The sequence below is a fragment of the Barbus barbus genome (genome assembly GCF_936440315.1).
Source record: "Barbus barbus genome assembly, chromosome: 28".
Taxonomy (NCBI): domain Eukaryota; kingdom Metazoa; phylum Chordata; class Actinopteri; order Cypriniformes; family Cyprinidae; genus Barbus; species Barbus barbus.
Window position 1 is genome coordinate 18,572,261 of NC_136756.1, and position 22,420 is coordinate 18,594,680.

General features: G+C 36.3%; 1 protein-coding gene across 1 annotated transcript; it reads left to right on the forward strand.

Moving 5' to 3' along the window:
* Positions 1-675: 675 nt before the first annotated feature.
* On the forward strand, positions 676-19,100 carry LOC306848472 (sodium-coupled neutral amino acid transporter 3-like). The gene is made up of 16 exons (XM_079383037.1): positions 676-843; positions 10,142-10,280; positions 11,024-11,093; positions 11,410-11,525; positions 11,927-12,000; positions 12,487-12,579; positions 13,213-13,294; positions 13,506-13,588; positions 14,310-14,368; positions 14,560-14,676; positions 14,923-15,002; positions 15,272-15,372; positions 15,583-15,707; positions 16,745-16,889; positions 17,158-17,255; positions 17,381-19,100. Exons 2-16 carry the CDS (start codon positions 10,222-10,224, stop codon positions 17,483-17,485), a joined length of 1,407 nt encoding a protein of 468 aa, XP_079239163.1. The 5' UTR covers positions 676-843; positions 10,142-10,221; the 3' UTR covers positions 17,486-19,100.
* The last annotated feature ends 3,320 nt before the right edge of the window (positions 19,101-22,420 follow it).

Genomic DNA, 22,420 nt, shown 5'->3' on the forward strand with positions numbered 1-22,420 from the left:
AAGTTGGGTAGTTTATGTAAGCCAGCATGATGAGTTGATTTTACCCATTGATTTTTACAATATTATTATATATTTTTCTATTATAATTTTTTTCCTTGTATATGAATTAGTAATTACAGATTAAGTTAATCTTCTCAATCTTTGTAAAATACACAACCCAACCACTTTAGTACAGTTCTTAATACAGCATATTTTATACCTTCTTAACATATTGACAATATTTAAACTTGTTTAACAAACATTTTAGATGTAAAAATTAAACATTTAAAAGTAGGCTACTTCAAGTGTAATCAACCGGTCTCTCAAAGCCTAAAGATACTGTGACTGACTCCATAACCTGCATCTGACCCAGCCAAAGGGTTACACAAAAACTACCCGACACTGAAAAAATAACCAAAAAAAAAACAAAATGCACAATAATCGAAACCTAATTTTATTCACCCGTCTTATTCTGTGTTTTGTCTTCTCCGGCTCAAATTTTGGAGCTTCTTGTGGAGTGCATGACACTCCATCAATATGAAGAATGAGAGACAAGCAGATGTGAAAGCGTGAAAGAGCCTCTGAATGGAATGCTGTTGCCTGCATTACCAGAGTGGCTTGAGTTGTACGTGACATCACAAGTAATTCGAGACTGCATTAAGAAGCTCCCTCCCTTTTTTTCTCCATGTGCTTCCCACCCTTGCCTTATTTCCTTCAATAGAACCACACTGTCCTTTCTCTCTTGGGCTCTATTTAAACCTTTTAACAACTGGGATAAAAAGCAACACTTCAACCAAGAAAAGCTCTCAGAGAATGCTTCATTAGCACTGCCTTTGAGAAAACACCAACAGCCATTTAAAAAGGGTGAGAGAGTCTGAGTACGTTCTTTTTTGATTATCTGTTGTATTACTTGAGCACATGGTCTATAAAATCAAACTACTGTTGACAGGAAAGGCTTAATGGCTAAGGAGAGTTTTGTTACCATAATTACATTACAACTTTCATTATGTTCTATTACAAGTTTTTTAGCCATACGATTTGTTCATTGATTGTAATTAACTGTGCTTTCAGGTGGCTTTTTAAGGAAAATTGGGTTAGTAAGAATTACAGTCTGATATTCCCCTCAATGACCCTACAGTGTTGTGAAGAATATGGCTATATATGACTTAAGATAATAGCGTGTGTGAGTTGCAAAGGAAAATCTTTCTATGCACACTGTACATGACGTTATGTGGGTATCATATGTCAGATCGCAAGACTAGAATTAACTCGAGCCAGATATAAAAGGCCAGTAGCTGATGTGGACTTGCATAGACTATGAAAGATTGGAAATAGATGGCGATATATATGTTCTTATGTCTTTTACTATGTCTTGAGATGTTTTCTGTTGAGCAGTGTGTATCCAAAATATCTACACAAAAATGTACAAGTTACTCTCTCTATGTGAGGTTGTTAGAATAAAATTTAAGCTTGGAATGTTTCATTTTAGCTAAACTCCCATGACAATGTTAGAAAATCAACATGATAGACATGTAGGTTGAATGTAAACTGTCAGTATAAGCATGTTTACATTCTCACAGTTCTTCAAATGTTCCACAATGTCTTCCTGGTCAGTTATATACTGTTTTGTACTGATACGTTTTAGACTAAATTGGGACTATGAACAGCTCAAAATATCCAAAACATTAAAAAAATTGTTGCGCAACTTGTAAGAGTACACCCAACGCGCTGTGAGAAAGATTTATTCTGTAAGAGCTTTTAAAGAGCAACCAGGTCATGTATTTGGGGAATAGAGACATCAAATTTCATTCAACTTGGTAACGTCAGTTTGGTTATTTACTAGGATATTGGCAAACTTAAAAAAAAAATATATATATATATTTTTTTTAAACTTCAGAAGTTAAATGGGAGAGCAGAAGTGTGTCATTTCTTTAGTGTCGTTTATAGGAATACGCTTTACTTTCCAACTATAGTAGTCATTAAAATGTATATTTATACATTTGTTGGTCATAAAATATCATCTGATCTTGATCACAAGTGTACATACAAGTCACAAGCATAGACAAAATATAAAGCTAATAACACAATTATAATCTTTCATATTTACTGAACACATTCCGTTAAACATTCACGGTGCTGTGGAAAAAGTAAGTGATTTGTTATTACTTGGAAGACCCACAATTGTTTTTTGATAGTTGTTCATGAACAGTTTTCTAAAGAACTGTCCATTGTTCAGTAGAAAAATCCTCCAGGTTCTGCACATTGTTTGGTTTTTCACAACAGATTTTGAGATCCATATTTTCACTAAGGACCAGTGATGGATTCAACTCAACTACACGACTATTACTAAAGATAGAAAAATTTACTGATGCTCAGGAAGGTTTAAAAGCTGAGGGTGTAAACTTTTTGAAAATGATGATCAGAGTAAATTGTATTTACTATGAAACCTTCGTATCTTATGTAGCTTCTGAAGGGCAATACTAAAAAAAAAAAAAAGAAACAAAATAAGAAAAAAAAGACACTATCACCCGGTTCAAAAAAGTTTACTTGTCATTTTGATGAAAATCAAACAACATTTTCTGACCAATAAATGTAAAAAAAAACAAAACAATTCCAAAGGTTTCAAATACTTTCGCTTCTCACTGTATATAGTATGTGAAAAGCACCCAAAATATGTCAGATGAATAGGTTGTCTGAATACACATGAAACAGTAGGTAAATAATACTCGGATGTTTACCTGCTGTGACTTTGAATTTCACAGCCTATGGACACACTATGTAATCCCAATGAGGCCATGTGAACTGTAACTTTAAGCCACTCTTTTCAAATGCAATTTAAGTGAAACTGCAACTGATACCAAGAATGTTGTTCATCATGGTTAAATTATACTTGTTAACTCCCAAGTGCATTATTTTTGCAGTTATTCTATGTAGCATGTAGCACTCAAAAGACAATGCTTGATTGTTTAACAAATGCATACCAAAAGAACATAATTCATCAGTGATCAAGAAGTATATTCCTTGTCAAATTCAGTACATATTTTGAAAGTACATGATCTTGGACACAGCAGGTTTCACTGTGCACTTTACTTATCTGCAAATTGCCGGACAAACACTTAGTCCCACCCTAAACTCGTGCCATTGGTTGTGCTAATGTTGCTATGTCGGGTTGGACAGGATGCTTCACCAGAGTGTATTGATAGCACGCCGGTAGTTAATGGCTTATTTATAGTTTCTGCATATGTGACCCTGGACCACAAAACCAGTCTCAAGTGTCAATTTTTCGAAACTGAGATTTATAAAACATGTAAATAAATAAATAAGCTTTCCACTGATGTATGGTTTGCTAGGATTGGACAATATTTGGCCGAGATACAGCTATTTAAAAATTTGTAATCTGAGGGTGCAAAAAAAAAAAAAATCTAAATATTGAGAAAATTGCCTTTAAAGTTGTCCAAATTAAGTTCTTAGCAATGCATATTACTAATCAAAATTGAAGTTTTGATATATTTACGTTAAGAAATTTACAAAATATCTTCATGGAACATGATCTCTACTTAATATCTTAACGATTTTTGGCATAAAAGAAAAATCAATAGTTTTGACCCATACAATGTATTTTTGGCTATTGCTACAAATATACCCCAGCGACTTAAGACTGGTTTTGTGGTCCAGGGTCATATATAAGAAAGTATTTCAACATGTTAACTTTAACTTAAATGTTGCTTAGTGCTAAAACCGGATGGCCAGTATTTCTTCCACTGTTTGCTTGGAAAGCAATTTAAACCACAAAGAACAACAGCCCCTTCACCCAGTGTTTAATATTATGCGTCTGAGATCATGACGTCATTTTGCTTACCAATTTTAGCTGTTGACTTCAGGTGAAGCACTTCCTGTTGTGTTATAATCTTTGAAGCACATAAAGTTCTGTGGCTAGAGTGTGAAAAAAACATCACTTTCACAATATTTGCTAACATACCACTGTTATCTGAAAGGAAAAGTAGAGGAAATCATTATCCGGTGGAAAACGAAAAGGAATGTGTTTGATTTTTTGAAGGGGTGTTTAAGGCACAATGTACACACCGAAGTTGTGACCCACACAATTGATAAACCTCAAGAGGTTTCTGTAGCTCTTTTAAACGATGTCCTGGACATATTGAATATACATGGCCACAACAGGGAAATGAACCTGCAGAGAGATCACCGAGTGCATTGTGTGGTCTACAACAATGACCAGACCTGGCCAGTCTTCTTACTTTGGCTTCCACTCTTTGAGGCTTTCGGGTTTAAAAGTAATTCTGATGTGGAAAATGCATTCTGTTAGTGCTATTATATTAGCAAAAATTACTACGCGTTCACTCGAGCCTGCGTGGTATGTGGCCTCTAAGGCGAGGGGATCGTATTATCTCCTGGGAAATACTCTGGAAATTCAAGTATGGGCAAGTACACTACACTGTGTCTGCCATAAAAAAGAGCATTTGAGCACTCTAATACACCTCTAGCCAAGGCCTTAAAATGGATAGCAATAGTGTGAGATGTTGACTTATAGGGAGAGAGTCTATAGAGAATGAGGGTTGAACGACAGGAAATGGATGGAGGCAAAGAGAGGAATGCCAGTTAAATGGGTGGAGAGATGGTTGCTCAACTCTGATGGTGAGTGGGTGAAGATAATATAGAGGGTGGGACCTGTGAAATCTTTTCCACAAACCTTGCTGCAATGTAGGTTTTAGAGTACAAATGTGCTTTAAAACTACATTTGATCTCTGTTTTAGGTCAATGCTTCTCAAGTGGTTTTGCTTCAGATCCAGATTAGAGTGGTTACAATCTAGTACTATTACACTAAAGTAAACAAAAATGCTGTAAATATTCAAATAATGAAAATATATAAATTATGATATTAACTATAATAATTTAAAATCTCATATTTACATTACTATTTACAATTTAACATTTACATTATTTTCAACGTTAAACAGTTTGAGCTCACAATGAATTTGTAATGTTTTTGAAAGTATTTTACTTTTACTTGCAAAGGCTGCATTTATTTAATCCCAAATACAGTAAAAAGAATACTATTTTGTAATATTATTACAATTTAAAATAGCTGTGTTCTATTTGAATATATTTTGAAATGTAATTTAATCCTGTGATGGTAAAGCTACATTTTCAGCAGCCATTACTGCAGAATCACATGATCCTTCAGAAATCTTTTTAATATGCTGATTAAGTGCTGAAGAAAAAATATTAAAAACCACTTCTTTGAAAAGAAAATAACTATTCATCAAAGAACAGCATTCATTCGAAATAAAACTATGAACCACATGTGCTAAATAATATTCAAAATTGTGACAGTTTTTAGTTTCTAATTGTATTTTTATTGCAAGCGAAGCTATATATTATTTTAGCTCTTGTAGCTCTTTTACAATGGTTTTCAAAGATGATGGCATGTCACAAAAGCTGTCTACCTGTGGCTCATTTGGTTATCTTAGTAAGTAACCTGATATGTTACTTAAATGAATTTTGCATTCTTTTCCCTGCAGTCCAAAAGTTGAGTTTTACTATATGAATGTTAAGTCTCGAGACTCTCTTAAATTCAATCCTGCAACAGCGAGTAAAGGGTTAAAAGTTATTCGATGTCCCAGCACACCTCACCCTCCTCTCTTTGCTACCCTCCCCCACCTCTTTCTCTGTCTTTCTTTCTCCCAGCCCCTCAATAATGTCTCTACTACCCACCCAGTATGTTTTAACTGAGTGCTATGAAGTTTAAACAAATAACTCAATGACTCCCTGAGAGTGAAGCGGAAAGGTTGTCTGCACCAAGTAACATTTAGCATTTAAAAATCAGATCCAGAGAACGTGGGATTACCAGCAGTCATCTAGTGCTGCATGGAGAAAAGCTGCTCCAGGTAACAGCCAGTCTGGTCACACTAGTATTTCACACTTACAGGCAGTTATTGGGAGTGGTGCTGGGTAAAAGGTGGTCTTGTCACAGAGAGGTTAAAATCTCTTTCTCCTCCTGACTGTAGGCAAGTTTCCTTCAGGGTGAAATTCTTGGCATATACTCAGTGTGACATTTTGCATCTGACAAATTTATAGGGTATTTTTCCATGAAAAGGATTTTGGTGTTCATTTAGTAAGACTTTGCTCTGTAGAATTATGCAAGTTGGAATCAGTTCCATGCCTTTAAAGTCAGTAATATTTGATAAATGATCATTTGTATGTTGTTTTAAGAGTAAACTTAGTAAGTTAACAAGAGCTTCCCTTCAGAAATGTTGTCCAGTTGGTTTTGGCTGTATAGTTTAGCTTATGACTCTATGACTCATGACTTTGCTTTTACAGCTCACATCTTCCACAGTCTTCTTACTTCTGGTTTGTGCTATTGGTAACACTTTACAAAATGGTTCTATACATTAACAGTAGTTACTGAAATAGCTTACATGAAATAACACTTAAACCATTTATTAATCTTCATTAATGTTAATTTCTACATAGGTTTTACTAATGGCACTTTTTCAGGAGTCACGGCAGTAGAGGCGGCGCAACTATAACGGCACGTGAATAATCACGCTTACTCTAAAGCGATACTAAACTGCAGTGGAAACGCAGTTACCACAACGAGCTGTGCAGTACTGAGCTGTGCCGAGCCGAGTCGTACCACGCAGTGGAAAAGCGCCATAATATATCATTTTAATTTATATATAACATTACCTTAATATCCTGTAAGAAGAGTTGATTTTATTTTTAGTTTATAATGGATTAACTAATTGCCCTTTATGATGTTTTACAGCTATATACAATTCTCAGAATGCATCAATAGGGTAAATTGTATTCTGCATATACTGTGTTATTTTAGTGTAATTTACATACCATTACAGTATGCATTAATAGCTTTTATATTTGTTTTCATTTTTATTTTTTGTTTGTGTAATTTGTGACCCTGGACCACAAAACCAGTCTTAAGTGTCAATTTATCGAATCTGAAATATATAAATATATAATCTAATATATATCTGAATAAATAAGCTTTCCATTGATCTATGGGTTGTTAGGATCGGACAATATTTGGTCGAGATACAACTATTTGAATATCTGGAATCTGAGGGTGAAAAAAAAAAAAAAAAAAAAAAAAAAGAGAAAATCGCCTTTAAAGTTGTCCAAATGAAGTTCTTAGCAATGCATATTATTAATCAAAAATGAAGTTTTGATATATTTACGGTAAGAAATTTACAAAATATCTTCATGGAACATGATCTTTACTTAATATCCTAATGATTTTTGGCATAAAATAAAAATGGATAATTTTGACCCATACAATGTATTTTTGGCTATTGCTACAAATATACCCCAGCGACTTAAGACTGGTTTTGTGCTCCAGGGTCACATTTTGTTTTGTGCTGTTGACAGTTTTATTAACTTTTAATATTTATTTTTAACTATAGTTTTTTTCATCTATAAATATATATTTTCATTTAAGCTGAAGTTTTTCATCTATATTTCATTTGATTTAATCTTTTTTCAATTAACGAAAACGGTTTTTGATAGTTTTAGCTTTAGGCATAAATAAAACTGATTGTTTACGATGTACTTGTCACGGTGCACACAGCTGGGAGGAACAAGGAACACGCATACGAGGATGTAAACTCAAATAATACTTTACTAGGACATCAGGGTAGGACAAGGCAAGGCAGACATCAAACACCGGGAAGTAACGAGTAGACCAGACAAAATGGCACAACACAGACAGGACTATAAATACACAGGTAAATTAACAGACACGGCTGGATTCGAATAAACTACTAATGACATGAGACAAGGACAGGAAACAAACCAAATATGGGCACAAGAGGCAGGAACACATGACACACACACAACAGTTCCCTTACAGTACTATAATTGTGCGTTCACATACATGATCTATCTCTCTATATAGTTTCTACTAAATGATCAGGGTTTTAAATTACTGTTAGCAGTTTTCAATACTGTACAATTGACTTCATTTACATATATGGCAATAAATGACTTAATAAATGACTTAAAAATCTATCAGTCTTTCAGTAGTGAGTTTAGGCAAGAAATAATAATTGTAGAGTTTATGAGAAGGTGCTATAACTATCCAAAACATTCTTCCACAATGCTTCATTATTTTTTAATTGTGCTCATGTGCCCACAGGCATACAGAAGCATCACAGATTATGTAATTCTCCATTCCAGTCTGCAGATACTTCAGAATTACCATTCAGCCTGATGGGTCAGACACTTTAATGACTTTTACCACACAGTGTGGAATTTTACCAGACCACAGTACAAAAGGTCAACATCTCAGGCTGGCAACTCGATGTTAAATTTTGGAATCTATATAGTGACAATCCATTAATCAGTTGAGGCTAATAAGAGTCACAATCTTTTGAAACAGTTGTGTTGCTTATACATAGATTTTCCTCCAGATTTTCTAAATATGCACTGCATATTCTCAAAGCATGTTATATTTTTAAACTTAATTACTTTTCATTTCATAAACCTATCTATTACAAGATTTTGTGTGTTTGAGGAAAGACCAAAGCGTTAATCACCATGTGCTGCCAGTATGTTATTATTACAACAAATCTTATCAAGTTTTTGGGTGTACAAGGTTGTGCTCGGAAAGCAGTTTGGAAACTACAGCTGGTAGGGGCTGCTGGAAAGTTTCCAAACCCCCGAAGCCTGAGCCACGTATTCAGACTTGTGGCTGAATGTGACTGTGAATTTCATATCCAACAGTAGTTCACCTTGTTACTTGTTACCACAGCAGGGTCTTATAAACACGCTGATCTCATATTTGTTTACATTTTTCCGTTAGATTTGCCCAGGCATTGAAGAGGGATTTTTTTCCATTTACACTTTCTTACGTGTTCGAGACACTGTGAGATAATTTGCATACACGTGGCAAGAAACATTCTTAGTAGAGCCGTTTGAGTCACATACTGTGACGTTTGTTAGCATGTGACCATTATCCCCGCCATATGGAATAGATCCCATGATTTCAAAATCTGAACCATCAGTACTGACTGATGTCAGTCATAATGATGGAGTACATATATACATGTCATTCAATACTGTGCAAACACTACACAATATTGTAAAAAAGCTATAATAGTCTCTCAGTAATACTAAAATAACACTGACCTCTAGTCCTTGTGAAAGCTAAAAGACAGAATGTCAAAGGTAGTGTCTCTCCAGAGGCAGTTTTGGCCACTCTTGTCAGTCAGTAAAGATTGGATGTGTCCCCTTTGTGGATGAGTGTCATAGCAACACAACAACAAGAAGTATACTACTAAATCTTCTAGAGTTTCGGTCACTGTTATGGTGTACACAATGCTTTTAGAGTTACGAAATGACTAAATGGAGCACAGAAGGTTTTTCAGTCTAACATTAGGACCCAGTTCCAAAGCTCTCCGTTCATCAGTAAATTCACACACATAGAGAACGTTGTGTCGTACCAGAACAATAATTTTCCTACAAGTGTGGTGTTTGACATGTTCTTAAAAAAATGTGCTTTCTCAGAGGCTTTTTTTGTTTTTTGGAATGTTCATTTACACAATTGAAAAGGCAAGAACCCAAAATAAACCCAGAATTACAGATCTCTTGTGTATTTTTATGCTCTTTCCCTACTTGAAACATAACCTTAAGAGCCAATCACAATAGAGGTGGTGGGAAACAGACACATGGACCTCATGTTTCCTGGACTTTTATCTATATCCTTGACAGCTCTCACGGTCTTATTGGATAACTTTCAGGAAAATTATGAAAATGAGTCTACATAGAAAGGTATATGAAGACAGGGTCAAAAAGCGCATTTAACAGTCTCAGATATAAAGTAGCGGTCGTCATTGCAAAGATTGTGTAACATTAATATAGACATACTAAAATATCTATACGACCAGCAAAGATTTAATTATGCTTTGATTCTGTGTAAATGATGCAACATTCCTTTGTTGTTGTCATGACAGAGTACATACTATTCTCTAGTTTGGGGTCATTAAAGTATTTATATTTTTTGTTTTGTTTTGTTTTTCAGTTAATGCAGTTAATCAGTGTAAATGCAATACTGTATATATGCTTTGACATTCTTTTTGTAATATTTTAGTCTGCTTTAACTGCTTTTGTTGTCATTTATTTCTTGCAGCTCTAATTTAGAGAAAACGCTTAACTCCACACTTCACAACTTTCACTGCTCAAAAGAGAAAAAGAAAGAAAGAATACATCATGGAACTTCAGAAACTAACAAACGGTCACCACAAAGACTTTCAACATCTTGAGGAAGGGTATGTGTCATTCATTAGTAGTGATTTTACTTTAAAAACGGCAAATACGCTTCCTGGGTCACTAAATCTGTCACTACATATCTATTTTCTATTGGCCTGCAGATTCATGCTAAAAGCAAACACGCTATTCGGTTGCTTCACCATCTGCTTTTATAGAACAACACCACAGTCATAAGCAGAGTTGCATTTATTTTAAGTGAATATTTGGATGAACTTAAAATTAACCTAACAGGAAAATGTGAGCATTGCAACATCATTAAAATATTTTTTCCAGGGAGTGAGAAATTTACCAGCCTACCACAGCATAGCCTCCACCTCATTAGCACACAAAAATATCCTTGGATTTATGGTCACATTAATGCATTCCATACAGGTTGAACAAATCGGCGTTAACTGTTCAACATCAACATATTATATGATATCATCCTTGACACATTTTATTACATATAAACACCATGACAAACTGGGTGTCTTTTAATGAGTGTCTTGTAAGGCAAAAGGGTTACCTTTGACACATTTATGAACCTGAACCCCGTGATTTACTGTTTACTGCCTAGAAAATGAATATCAGGGGACAATAAAATGTAAAGAGTAAATGAAAAAGGTCCAAACGGTTAACTATAGTGAACAAGCAGTCTATGCTACCAATACTTACACATTAGACATTTAAACGGAAAGCATCATAATTGATGACCTGATAATTGCTGCATTTATAGAGTGTGACATTCGTCTATATGTTTTAGAGAGTCACCTGAACAAGAGGAGTTTTTACCACACAAGAGTGATGGAGGAAAACCCCCTCAGTTTACAGATGTGAGTGCAGAAATCAAGCTCATATTAAAAAACAGCCAGTTTTCACCAAGATGCTGTGCTAAAAAATGCTGGGTTAAATATAACCCAGTGCTGGGTAAATATTGGACAGAACACATGCTGGGTTGTTTTCAACCAACAGTTGGGTTAAATGTTTAACCCAGCCTTCTGGGCAGTAACTCAACCGCTGGGTAAAAACAACCCAGTCGCTGGGTTCGTCCATATTTTACCCAGCACTGGGTTGTATTTAACCCAGCATTTTTTAGAGTGTGGTTATTTTTCCCCCTTCTCTTTCCCTCTTGACTGTTGTTTCTGCTAGTTCGAAGGAAAGACGTCCTTTGGAATGTCTGTCTTCAACCTCAGCAATGCCATCATGGGCAGTGGGATTCTGGGACTGTCTTACGCCATGTCCAACACTGGTATCATCCTCTTTCTGTGAGTATCCCAGAATGCACCTCAAATCCCCCAGTTTCACAACCAGACATAATGTAAGTGCCCTTACATGGCATTTCAAATGATTTGAATGATCTAATGAACATTAAATAAATCTTTGATTGTTTTTAGCACATATTTTCAACTACATAGAGCAGGGGTGCCTAAACTCGGTCCTGGAGGGCTGGTGTCCTGCAGAGTTTAGCTCCAACCCCAATTAAACACACCTGAACCAGCTAATCGAGCTCTTACTAGGCATACAAGAAACTTCCCAGCAGGTGTGTTGAGGCAAGTTGGAGCTAAAGTCTGCAGGACAATGGCCCTCCAGGACCGAGTTTGGACACCCCTGACATAGAGCTTTTACATGAGACATTCTGTTCTGTGTTTTCTGCTTGTTTTAACAGGATCTTGTTGACCTGCATTGCTGTCTTGTCATCATACTCTGTCCATCTTCTGCTGAGGAGCGCAGGGGTTGTAGGTACGGCCGATTCAAGAGATTTGGTCATTATTGTTTGTTATAAAAATACATTTTAATATCGCTTCTTTTTGTACAGTGGGGTTAAATGCTTCTATATAGTAGCTAAATGCTTCTATTTTGCATTATTTTTCAATTAAATACTGTATTTTTATTAAAAATCACTATAGCAATTTGAGTGAAAAGTTGAATTGAGAATATATATATATATATATATATATATATATAAACATAGATATATACACATTTCAGAATGTCTTATTCATTGTCACCCATTTGATATGATGACAATGATGAAGACATAATAGAATATAAACTTTAAAACTTTTAACTAAACTGTAAATCTTCGATCTAAAGCTTTTTGATTATTTCCAGGTTAAATAAAATTTTTAATGCCATATTTTCAGTGTGATGTCAGACTTTTGGACCCCATAAGGATTTTAGTTTGTTCATCAGGATAAATCATTAATCACTAACCTGTCTGTATAGGGATTCGCGCTTATGAACAACTGGGTAAACGAGCATTTGGACACCCGGGAAAAATACTGGCAGCTCTTGTCATAACAATGCACAACATTGGTGGTAAGTTAAGAGTTTTGGGTCAGTTCTGATCTTATTTCTTTCGATGAACACTGTACCAGATCCAGTTATGCTGATTATAATTTATTATTCTCCATTAGATTGAAATAATATCTCTGTATAATTTGGTCTGTTAGTAGGAAATGACAATGTAAATTTATAAAGGCCTTTTATTGAACATAAGCCTTTAAAAATACAGTGGTTTAGTAGCAGTCCCTGAGTTTTAAGAGGAAAACATTGGACGTTGTCCAACGTGTATTAGAGAAAAACATTTATTTCATAATGATATTTCCCCCCATTTTAAATTCTTATTATCCAATGAAAGGTTAGATTTTTGTGATTTTTTTAAAATAAAAGATCAAAAGGATTAACAATGCAGATTAATTTTCATATTTACCAAGGGTGCTGATATTTTTGGCCATGACTGTATGTCCATATGATAACAGTAATGTTCTCTCTCAGACGATGTAACAAAAGTTCTATTTTCCTGCCAGGGCTATTATAACATATTTGTATATATACTGCACAGGCAAAAGTCACCTTAGGCTACAAGCCAAAAAGATCTGCCATTTAATGTACACGGGAGTCAGTATGACCAAACTGTGTTTGATGAATCAGTCTCTCTCTTTCTTTCAGCTATGTCTAGCTACCTCTTCATTGTGAAGTATGAATTACCTCTGGTTATTCAGGCTTTCCTTGGCCTTCAGCACAGCAGTGGGTGAGAAAACAATCATCTGCTTATCCCCGTGTTCTCCTAATGAGTCTAATTTAATCTAGCCAAGAATTAGATAACATTTTTTGGGTCATCCAAGCTAACTGCTGGAACATTGCAGCCTCAGAGCAATCCAAATCCTTCAAATGTTGTTGAAATACACAAACATTTCCTAAATTCCTTCACTTAAACTTATTCTCTCTTTTTTTTTTTGAAGTGATTGGTTCCTGAATGGCAACTATCTGATCATCATTGTGTCCATTTTAATCATCTTGCCCCTTGCCCTGATGAGACAACTTGGTAAGGCATTCTGCTTTGTGTTTGCTGTGAATCTATCCTTTTCTCATCCTTTCTATTTGTTTGTCACATTGTCAGTGTTCATAATATTGTCCTCTCACAATCTACTTTGCTCAGAAACAGATTTAAAAGGATCCGTTGTTTTTTTATGTAGAATCCTAAAGTAGAATCCGGAGGGATTTATTGATGTTATAAAGAAAATTTTGTGACAGGTTTTGGAATAATTGGACATTTTTCAGATTTTAAATCTACAGATCTGTAAATGTGTTAAATGATTTCTGTTGAAAAGACTGATTTTTAACCGTAAACAAAGTGAAATAACCACAGTGAACTGTTGACAGAACCAAGTCAAGTAAATTTGATTTGTTATAGCGCTGTATACACTCTAAAAAAATGCTGGGTTAAATGCAACCCAGTGCTGGGTAAATAGTGGCCAGAACACATGCTGTGTTGTTTTCAACCAACAGCTGGGTTCAATGTTTAACCGAAGCTTCTGGGCAGTAACTCAACAGCTGGGTCTAAACAACCCAATCGCTGGGTTTGTCCATATTTTACCCAGCGCTGGGTTGTATTTAAACCAGCATTTTTTAGAGTGTACATGTTTACAATATCTTGCCTACATGGATCTTCATGCCTTACAGTCCCATATTAGTAGAATAGAGCTGGGTGATGATATAGTATAATATGAGCATTTTGTGGAATATTGTCTGTTTTTTTGTTGCAGGGTACTTGGGTTACACCAGTGGCTTCTCTCTGACATGTATGGTTTTCTTCCTGATCTCAGTAAGTTCACTTAATGCTGTGGTCTGTGTGTGGGCTTTTTGTGAAAGATCAAAAGATCACTCAAAACATTGCTAGTTCTCTTATGAACTCTTTAACATTCTTCAATATTTCTGGCTCTCTTCCTCCTTGTCACATTTTTGGCTTTCGTCCTCTCCTGTTTGTCATTTTAACTTCACGTTTTTGTTCCCTAGGTCATCTATAAGAAGTTCAACATCCCTTGTCCTTTGGATGGTTTCACCAACCACACTGCTGAAAACATATCTTTTGATGGTGAATGTGAAGCCAAATACTTCACTATCAACCAGCAGGTCAGGAACTGTCCTTATCATTGCAAAAATCTATTCAGGATGTCCATTTCTAAGTATCATGTTTAACTCTTTATGACCTCCACCCCAGGTCAGACAGAAACAGACAGGAAATGCTTAGTACGTAGATGGAAATAAAGTTACCTAGCAACTACTAATTTCAGTATGATGACATAGGTGTGAGACCGCCTCACTGTGTGATATTAGGAACTGCCTTGTATAATTTCAGTTACTCTGGTTGTTTTGCAGACAGCCTACACGGTTCCCATATTGGCCTTCGCTTTTGTATGCCACCCTGAGGTGCTGCCGATCTACACTGAGCTGCGCAAGTACGTTCAGAAAACACGCACTCTCTATGAAAATATTCATGACCACTAATAATAATTGTGGTCACTGTTTGAAAACAAAACAGATTGTATTTCATTTGACAGACACTTATAATGTACACTACCATTCAAAACTTTGGGTTATAAAACTTTTAAATGGTATCAAGACATTGGGTGTTTAAAAGGAAGCGTCTCTATTATTATTTTTTGCAAAAAGAGAGACATGAGTAAAAAAAAATCTCCTTTTATGATTGTTGTTTTGATACTTCTAGTCCCACAAAGAGACGCATGCAGGCCATTGCCAACGTGTCCATCCTGGGGATGTTTGTCATGTATCTGCTCACTGCCATCTTTGGCTACCTCACCTTTTATTGTAAGCACTCTGGATTATAAATTCAAAATGTTGTCTAATGGTGCAAGCGAGGCATCACTGATGCTGTCTTGTTATAGGCTAGACTCACATTTGTCTCTGCCATAGGTGTTTAAAAAAAAAAGTTTTGGGACCTGTATCTGTTTACTTGTGTGTGTAATTTAAGCACAGCCTAGAAATAATAGTAATTCTCAATATATGAATCTCTCTCAGTAAACACAGAGGCAGAACTTCTACACACCTACAGCAAGGTGGATCCTCTGGACACGCTCATCCTGTGTGTGCGTCTGGCCGTGCTGGTGGCTGTGACTCTGACTGTTCCTGTTGTGCTCTTCCCGGTAATGAGACTTTTTTTTTTTTTGACAGAGTTATATGGTGAAGTCCAGCTAGCTTTCCTGGTTTATATTTCTGAAAAGACGAAACCATGTTGTAACATACTGTCAAACTGTAAAGGGATACTCCACACGGGTGGTGATGGTGCAGTGGATAAGACACATGCCTTTGGTGTGAGAGACCTGGGTTCGAATCCACTGTGAGACACCAATGTGTCCCTGAGCAAGACACTTAACCCCTAGTTGCTCCAGAGGCGTGCGACCTCTGACATATATAGCAATTGTAAGTCGCTTTGGATAAAAGCGTCAGCTAAATGAATAAATGTAAATGTAAAAATGTAAATGTCCACACAAAAATGATACTCGCACATATGCTGTCCCAGATGACTGTCTTCAGATGAACATAGAAAAGATTTTTAGAAAAGTTTTTTTGCTAGTACATATACTGCAAGTGTATGCTTCAAAAACCACACAAACTGAACATGATAACAATCTACAGTGTATGATCCAAGTTGATAAATCAATGTCTTCTTAAGAGAAATGATAGGAATGTGTGAGACAAATACTAACATTTTCAATTTTTTGGACTATAATCCAGCACTTCCAGCCAACTGTCTTATACTTGGTTCATGAAAGCTCGGTAAAGTGCTATGTCAGCACTTTCACACAATGTGGTCATGCTTACATCAAGCGTGACCTCATGAACCCGTGTAAGACAGTTGGCCGGAAACAACGGTTTTCAGTTTAAGAAGTTTCAAATATTACTTAACTGGGGTGAAAAATATTGCATCAGCTTTGAAGGTCCTATACACTTGCATTATTTGGACAGAGATGGGTTATTTTTTGAAAAATCTTTGTGTTCATTTGAAGAATGAAAGACATACATCTGGGATGGTATGAGGGTGAGTAAATGATAAAAGAGAATATTTATTTTCATTTTTGGGTGGAGTGTCCCTTTAATGTTGAAAGACTCAGTAAACAGTTTTTGAATGCAGGGCAGATGTCTGAATTATTTCAATTTCTTTGTCATATTGTGTTTTCAGATTCGCAAAGCCCTCCTTCAGCTTCTATTCCCTGATAAGCCCTTCCATTGGGTGCGTCACATCTCTATTGCATTGTGTCTCCTTTTCGTAGTCAACCTGCTTGTCATTTGTGTGCCCAACATTCGTGACATCTTCGGAATCATTGGTGAGTGAATAATGAAAATTGTAGACATGCACCTAAAGAAAGTGCTTGTAATGTAGCGAAAGAATATTACTGTAATTTTAGTTTAGCTGCAAGAAAATCTAATAAGCATCAAAATTCCTATCACAAATGCCTGAAAGCGACTTCTGTGTAAGCTGTGCTACCTATCTCTTTGACTACAGACACTATTGACAGTTACCAAACCAAAATTTCACTACTGTGACCACATTTTCAGCTTAGAAGTGTCATCCATTTTTTGTTCATTTCATAGGTGCAACCTCTGCTCCGAGCTTGATTTTCATTCTCCCAGGTCTTTTTTACATCCGTATTGTTTCCACTGAACCAATGAACTCAAGACCAAAAATTCAGGCATGTCTTAAACTTTCTCTACATTTCGAATCAATATATGGTTCAAATAAATGAAAAGAGAATGCAATTTTATTATTGTTACCTGATGTTTGCAGTCATTAAAAGCTCCTGCTCTTGTGTTTCAGGCTGCCTGCTTCACTGCTCTGGGCTTCCTCTTCATGAGCATGAGCTTGACGTTCATCACACTGGATTGGGTCTACGGAGAGAATCGAAGTGGAGGAGGTCACTGATCTTCAACCACAACACTGTAAGGGTCCAAAAAGCCTTCTTAGAGGAACATCACTACCCCTCTCCTGAACTGGAGAGAAACCAAAACATCACTTAGGCTGGACCCAACTCACCTCAGATCTGTTTTCCCACAGAGTAAGAAAAGGACTGATGTCCTGCCATCTTTAAAATAAAAATGGATAAAAATCCTATGATGTTTCATGGTGGAGGATTTCTGGGGGACACAGAAATGTCATGCCAATTTGAGGCTGTTTATATAAACGGGCCTGGTAACGATAAATGATGCTTGTGTTGGAGATGGAAGTCCGTTAATAGCTTTAAATTAATGCTAAAAGATACAGCAGAAACCAAAATAAACAACTGGAGAGGTTTGTCTGATGGTTACCAGGAAACAGTCAACTTTGTCACATATCATCTGTTCTGTTGTCCTCATCAAATGAAAGCCATAGTCCCAGAGTGCAATACTAGGGAAATTGAAATATATTTTCCTGCTTCAGTTTATTCATTAAAAAATGTTGTTCATGATAAGGAAATTCAACATCATCTCAGAATGGGTGCAGACATGAACTGAATATGTCAGTGTCTGTTATATCCGAGAATGAAATTGATGAATTTGTGAAACTGACCAGAAAAAAAAGTATTTCAGTTGAAAATTGGTCCTGAAATATTGTGTGATATAAACTGCACTACAATTGAAAACAGACAATCAGCTTTACACCATTTCAGGGTTTTTTTTTCTGTTGGATATCATATATTATATCAAACAAATGTGAGGTACGTACAGTTGCAGTATTTTGTGGTGCAGTGGGTGGAATGCCATCTATTGTGAGGAACAGGTGAATAACTATGCTTAAGGTGCTTAATTGCATTAATTACATTACTGTGATGCATGTAATGATGCAAACAATGCCTAAGCTGTGAATTCTGTGATTCATGACATATTCTCATTGATCTCTCACACTCTAACAACAGTATAATGTCTCATTGTCCAACTCATCTCTAATTTTAATCTTATTTTAATTAAGTTATATTTTCCCCAGGATATGATGGAAAAGTAATTGTATAGGCTGTTTGTAAAGGAAAAACAATTAAATAGGAAACTTTTAGACCCCACTAACATTTTTACTCATGAAAAAGCACCAACAATTGCTGAAAACCCTTACACAACAAAATCAAAAATGACTTTGCATGTCATTAAATGACATCTTTTCCTCCTGGTCCCCTGTAGACTGTGAGACAATGCAACGCTTCAAAGTGATCTCAATTCACACCCACTCACAGTATCAGACCATTGCAAATAGCTTTAAATAATGGAAATCCCCCTACCCTTCAAGTTCCCACTGTCCTGCAATGCCTATTTATTCTGTTTTAGGGGAAGTAAATATGTTTCAATGACTCTGTGTTTGTTAGTTAATTAAGAGAACAGGTGCCAAAATTGTATGAGGTTAAAGATTGACAGTTCCCATGTCAAACACAAATGCACCAAAGAGAATAGGCAGTTGAACAAGTGCCTTTTTCTATTGCTTTTACATTTGTTTGTTGGTTAACTGAACTGGCCTTTGACTTTGTCATACTTGCCGTTTTCAATAAAGATTGTGTGGTCAGTATTAAAAAGTGTAACGTATGTATTTATTATTTGTGTACCCCTGTGAGGACAATGACATTTACAATGTCTATTTATTGAATCCCTTATGACATATGAAAGCACTCTGTCAGTATTGACTTTTGTTCATTCCTTTACTATTTTTTCCTATTATCTCTTTATATTTAACATGTAATTTTTTAATATACTAATACTAATAATAAATATGAACACATTATAAATAATCAATGAGTTACATTTTACTTAAGTGTATTGTTTAATTATTTACAGTGCACAGCATAAATGAGTACACCCCCTCTGAAAATATAAAAGACGTATTGTTTTAATGATCACTAATATAATTCATGGAAAGATGGCAAAATTGAAATGTATTAAACATATACTTAATAAAAACAACAAAATATATGCCAATATTTTCTTTAAGATAAGTAAATTAGCCAATTTCGTTTAAATGAAGGATTGCAGAAATGAGTACACCCTAGATTTAACTCAGCAAATGTATAATATTCTAGTACTTAGTATGTCCTCCAGAACAGAACTTTAAGTATATAACTTTAGACCCTTCTTGGCACTGAGTGTACAAGTTCATGACCAATTTTCACATCTGTCTTATTTAACTCCTGGAGGACGACCTCTTGAATGCTCTGGTCTTTAATGGGGAGTTTTGCTCAGCTCGTCTCTACAGAATCCCCCACAGCTGCTCAAGAGCGATAAGATTGAGTGAAATACATGTCCACTGAAGGATTTTCACCTTGGGAGAATGAATATCTTCATTGTCATGCTGAAAAAATGCCCAATAATGCAGGGAATGAGGAGAGGGTAGCATCTTCTGTTTCAAGTTTTTGTATTCCATCACACAGTAGTGTGAATTCATGACAGTATTGATAAAGCACAACTCCCTCACGCCTTCAGCACTCATTCATCCCTATATAAAAGCTATACTACCACTGAACGTCACTATGGGTACCAAGCACCACCAAAATGATTGACTTGGTCTCTTCAGACCAGAGTATGGATTCCCAGAAGTCTCTGTAATTTTGTAAATATGGGCCTTGGAAGAGGTTAACCCTTTATAGGGCACTCATTGAAATACTTGAAAATTAAAAATTTCAACCCTGGAGTGTTATTAAAAGACTTTTCAACTTTTGTGACTTTAAAAGAAAACAAAAATAATTTTTATGTTGAAAATCAAGGTCAATGAAGTTACCATATATGGTTCCTCGCCAGTCTATGGTCATTTTTTTCTCCAAAATGCATATATATTTAAAATATCAGAAACATATATAAAATATAAATAAATACATGAACCTATACAAATTTCATTTTTTTTATTTAGGAACTTTTTTTTCATGTGTCATAATGTGTCCATTTACTTAGGCAACGGCTTCATGGTACTTGATGAAGCAGTTGCGTTCAGCATTGAGGCACAGGTGGACCTTACAGACCACATTTGACCTCAAAATGTTCCCCTTACTGCTGCAGTACTTGCAGGTCTGGCGGTTGGTGTAGACAGGGGCATGGAACAGGGACATGTCAAACCGCAAAGAAGCATCTGGGGTGTGGCTGCGGTGTCCCCGGATAGGCACGGGGACATCAACAGAGGTGCTGGGTGCACATGGAAATTATGAGCTCCTTCGGGGGTGAGACATAACTGGCCTCTGGCTGCTGAAACTACTAAACACTTGGATCTGGAAGTTCTTCAACGACAGGCCATCCACAGCAAGAGCCTTGATGTCCCGCCTGTACATGATCCAGGCTGACATCTATTGCATATGCAAACATCCGCATGTACCACCTCTTGGATTTCATGGGGGTGTGGTAGAGGTGGACCAGCATATCTCCAGGCTGGTGAAGAAGTTGTCCACAAAGATGGCTGTGGTGGTGGAGGAGGACAACATGGTGCTGGCCAGGACGGAGACTATCTGGCTGGTGACACCCATGGCTCCTCCACTGCAGTCTGCACACACTTCCTCTTGGCAGAGGGGCCCATGTCACTCGGGCATTCGTGGGTAAGTGGGATGAAGTCGGGGTTTGCCACGTCGTCGTCTCCCTCATCAGAGCCCTCATCGTCACTGATGGCGGGGTCAGCTGGCACAACAGCAGTCACCCTCTTTCCATAAAAGAGCCGAGTAGACAGCTGCAAAAGAAAAGTATGTTTTTGAGTCAATATCAAGCCCACTTTGAGTTATTTGTGATGGAAAACAGTAACAGCGAAGTGCAAATCTACTGAAAACAAAGAATATTGACGTAAATTGTAAATATATAATAAGAAATGAAAAATAGCACTAAGTACTGGTGGTACCACTTATTTTTGACAGCAGTAATAAGGCTCACAGTAAAAATAAGCACCAATATATGCCATTTAAGTATAATAAATAATCTTACAAGGCCATAAAACTGAACAAAATTACACATATTTCCCTATTTACGGCTTGATAATTTCAATAAATGGTTTATGTTTTGCATTGGATCACTGCATAATGTTGCACTAGTTTTACCTGAACGGAGCGTATGATCAAATATGATCACACCATTTTTCATGTCCAACGTTCACTCATTTCTAGACATCCTACACAAACAACATCGATCTCAGCATTTAACACAACTATTCAACCACATAATGTGTGAGTTTCATTAACATACCATTGTTCGTTTCGCTGGTATTAATGTTTGTGTCTGAGGAGGTCGGAGCGTAGATCCGTCTTTCAGAATTTCCGGATGACACTGAAGTTTGTAATGGCCCGGGCAACTCCTGATTGGTCAGATGCCATGGTGTTACTATCGGCTGGGAGAAATCCATGTGCTTTTACGAGCTCACGGAGAGATATGTTAACGCCATTATGAATGGTCGATTAAGTTACCAAATATAGTTCTTCTCCCGATAAAGGGTTTATTTTGAGTTTATTTTGCTTTGGCAACAGAAGGTAATTCTAGTGGCGACAACAACCATGCATATCAATTCTGCAGGCTGCATCATATGAGAGATAAAGTGTCACTCTTTTCATAGCTTTTGCCGGCTCTGAGACACTTGCATGTTATTTCTCCTGCTCTTTTTCTAGCAAAAATTCACTCATCACTAAATGAAAACTTAAAGTGAAGACCTGATTATTTCAGGAGCCTTGTCACCAGTCCATTGTTTCTGAATGTCGGTGCTACTTCTGCTATATTTTCACACTTAAAACAATAATTTGGTATTCCTCTTGTACCAATGTCCTCTTTTATGCTAAGAAATAATTCACCTGGCAGTTCTCTCCCAAGTGGTTCCACTGCTGCCAGCATTAAAGTCTGAATATGATTCAGTAGGCTATATAACACTTTTAATTGTCAGGAAATT

Excerpts from the sequence above, each read along its gene's own strand:
- LOC306848472 (XM_079383037.1), top strand. The coding sequence starts at position 10,222 with ATGGAACTTCAGAAACTAACAAACGGTCACCACAAAGACTTTCAACAT. Across the intron at positions 14,369-14,559 it reads TGGTTTTCTTCCTGATCTCA|GTCATCTATAAGAAGTTCAA; the intron begins GTAAGTTCACTT and ends TTTGTTCCCTAG. Across the intron at positions 16,890-17,157 it reads TGACATCTTCGGAATCATTG|GTGCAACCTCTGCTCCGAGC; the intron begins GTGAGTGAATAA and ends TTCATTTCATAG.